General features: G+C 34.6%; 1 protein-coding gene across 1 annotated transcript; it reads right to left on the bottom strand.

Annotated features, from left to right (window-relative positions):
- Positions 1-326: 326 nt before the first annotated feature.
- LOC119644008 lies at positions 327-2,591 on the bottom strand. The gene has a single exon (XM_038043534.1). It carries the CDS (start codon positions 2,369-2,371, stop codon positions 413-415), a length of 1,959 nt encoding a protein of 652 aa, XP_037899462.1. The 5' UTR covers positions 2,372-2,591; the 3' UTR covers positions 327-412.
- Between the last annotated feature and the right edge of the window lie 37 nt (positions 2,592-2,628).

The raw sequence follows: 2,628 nt of genomic DNA, 5'->3' as shown, positions 1-2,628 counted from the left end.
TGAATGATGTTTGTATATAAGTTCAGATTGTTTCTAGCAACTTTAAAGTTTCAAGAAAATTGAGGAAGTGAACATCTTTGTTATAAGTAAAGCTTACAGTGTGTAAGCGAAGTATACATATATATATTTATTGCACATTTATTTAAATTTATTTACTAAAATCATATAAAAATATAAATTAAAAGTAGAAAATAAGACCGAAAATTACATTAATGCTTAGAAATTAGAAAAACATAAAAGCAGATGTGTTCAATACATTTCATTCCTCATCACAAAATCAAAGACAAAGTTTATATGAAGTAAACTTAGGAGCAAAAAGCATATTGTTGTTTGAAGACGATATTTTATTAAACGAATAACATTAAACGATTACTTTTGAGCACCTTGCGCAAATTTTGCTAACTAATAACCGTTACTCGTGTAAAGGTTTTATACGTTTGGGTTTTGGTAATGGATTCCAATCTAAATTTGAGGATATTGGTGACGACTCTCTACAGTCGTAAACTTCTTTCGTTACAGTACACTTTTGAAAAATCTCATTGTTATCCAACTTTTGAGCGTCTCTCTGCACCTGTTCGTTTATAGCAGCCTTTGTTGAGCTACGCATGCAACCGATTTCTTCTACCATTCGTTTAATATCACGTTCTCTTTCATCCAATATTTTAAGATTTTCTTGAAGGTCATTGGCATTGGATTCTTGGTTAATTTTAATCAAGCTTTCGCTGACGCTGTCTACGTGATGGTCAGGCCATACCGGAAAATCTTTATTAGCTGCCTGATGCAGCAAACGTTGACTACGATTAATAGACGCTATTATTTCCTTGACCGACTTCCTTTTCTCGAGCGGTATATTTGTTTCCAGAGTAGCCAAACTTGATTTTTTCCATTCTAAGAGAGACGACGGTTTCGACCGATACAAAGCATCAAATTCTTCTCTTTCTGCATCAAGACTATTTTTCCTTTGCGGCTCCCCCTGCTCGATATTTTCTTTTATTTTTGTAGTAGAATTTTCAACAATTTTTAAATCACTACCCAAAGTCACCGTTGCGCCCATTATGGCATCCGGGCGCTGAAGTTCATTTGGGTGATTTTGTTGACAATGGTCATTTGGAAGCATATTTACGCTTTCTTCAGCAATTTTCTTGGCCTCACGACTTCTTCTGCTGGGTTTACGAATTTCAGCAAAGCCTACTTCTGCTAATGGTTTAGGCGAAAGTGGGGGTTTAACTTTCTCATCATTTTTATCGCTTACCCTATGGTTCAATTCACATTCATCTGTTTTGCTGGATTTACGCGATACATTTGATTTTGGGGATATTTCAGGTCTGGATGTTACTTGATTCTCACTTTTAGCGTTTAGGTTCTCAGGAGATAAGTTTCCTAGATCTTTACGAGTTATTGGAGGACTAACTAACGTGAAAGAAGTTTTTGCCGTAATTTTTTCTTGATCGCGCACGTTATTGGTTTTCGTTTTAAAGCTCGTAAGGCTACAGGGGTGGTTGTGCCGTGTTATCGACCGGGGACTTTCCATGTGCACATGAATACATTCAACTTGACCCAATTCGCTCTCTGTTTTAGACTTACGCCTCATTGGTATGGGTTTCACTAAATTATCTTCGCAATCTATTTCAATTTCTTGCGTTGCTATATATGGATCTACATCAATTTTCTTTGGTATTGCTCCGTTGGCTATATTCGTTGCTTTGTTCTTTGTTATCGCTATTGGCTGCGTCTGAACTGAATTCATAAGAATTTGATTTGCTTCTTTGGTTACTACATTTTTTGGTTTGGAAATATTCTTGTTTGAAATTTTAAGCTCTTCAGCTGCATGATATTGTTTGAATACCAGTTCATCTTCGTGCGCTATATTCGTTGAAATTGCTGTCATTGTTGGAATTTCTGCTCTTGTTTCTTTAATCTTGAGCGAAGCAATTTGTTCTTTGCTAACATTTCCCTCATTTTCTTTGTTCTTTTTACTTTCTTTGTGTGCTACGTTACTATTCGTTGCCTTTGTTATTGTTAAACATTCTGCATTTGTCTCCTTAATTTGGAGCCGTGCAACACCTTCCTTGCTTGCACTTTCCTCGTTCGCTTTCTCTTTATTTGTGGAATTTAATTTAACTTCGTATTCTGCAATGTTATAATTGTTGTTATTTTCTTCATAGGAGTCAACAAAGAAGTCGGCTTCCGGTTTATTAATCTCTAATTTTTTCTCTTCTATATCGTCATTATTTTTGATTTGGACAAATGTTTGAATCTCAGCCGTTAAATTTGCTATATCGTTCTGCTCCCTTATGCATAACTCGTTTTGAGTTTGTTCTTGACTAGATTCATTCAACATATTAAGTGTCGCAATGTCTTTCACATTCATTTGAAACTAAAATAAAAAGAATACTTTAATTAATTCAAATATTCCATAATTTTTCATTAACAAAACACTGGTTAAACAGTGGTTCTTCCGTTGCTCTTCTACTTTCTAGCTTCTTGTAGTTTTTTTTTTCTCTTGTAAAAAGTATATGTATGTAACTATTGGACAAGTAAGGAAATTTGAAGTAGTTTTAGCTGTATCTGTCCGTGTGTCCATTTAATTTTAGCACTCTAAAAGACGTAAAAAGTTATATGGAGGTC

This window comes from Glossina fuscipes, unplaced genomic scaffold (genome assembly GCF_014805625.2).
Source record: "Glossina fuscipes isolate IAEA_lab_2018 unplaced genomic scaffold, Yale_Gfus_2 78592, whole genome shotgun sequence".
Classification (NCBI taxonomy): Eukaryota; Metazoa; Arthropoda; class Insecta; order Diptera; family Glossinidae; genus Glossina; species Glossina fuscipes.
The sequence above is the reverse complement of the archived record's forward strand: the minus strand, read 5'-3'. Positions and strand labels throughout refer to the sequence as shown.

What these genes read in the sequence shown, in the direction of transcription:
- LOC119644008 (XM_038043534.1), bottom strand. Translation starts at nt 2,371, where the DNA reads ATGAATGTGAAAGACATTGCGACACTTAATATGTTGAATGAATCTAGT.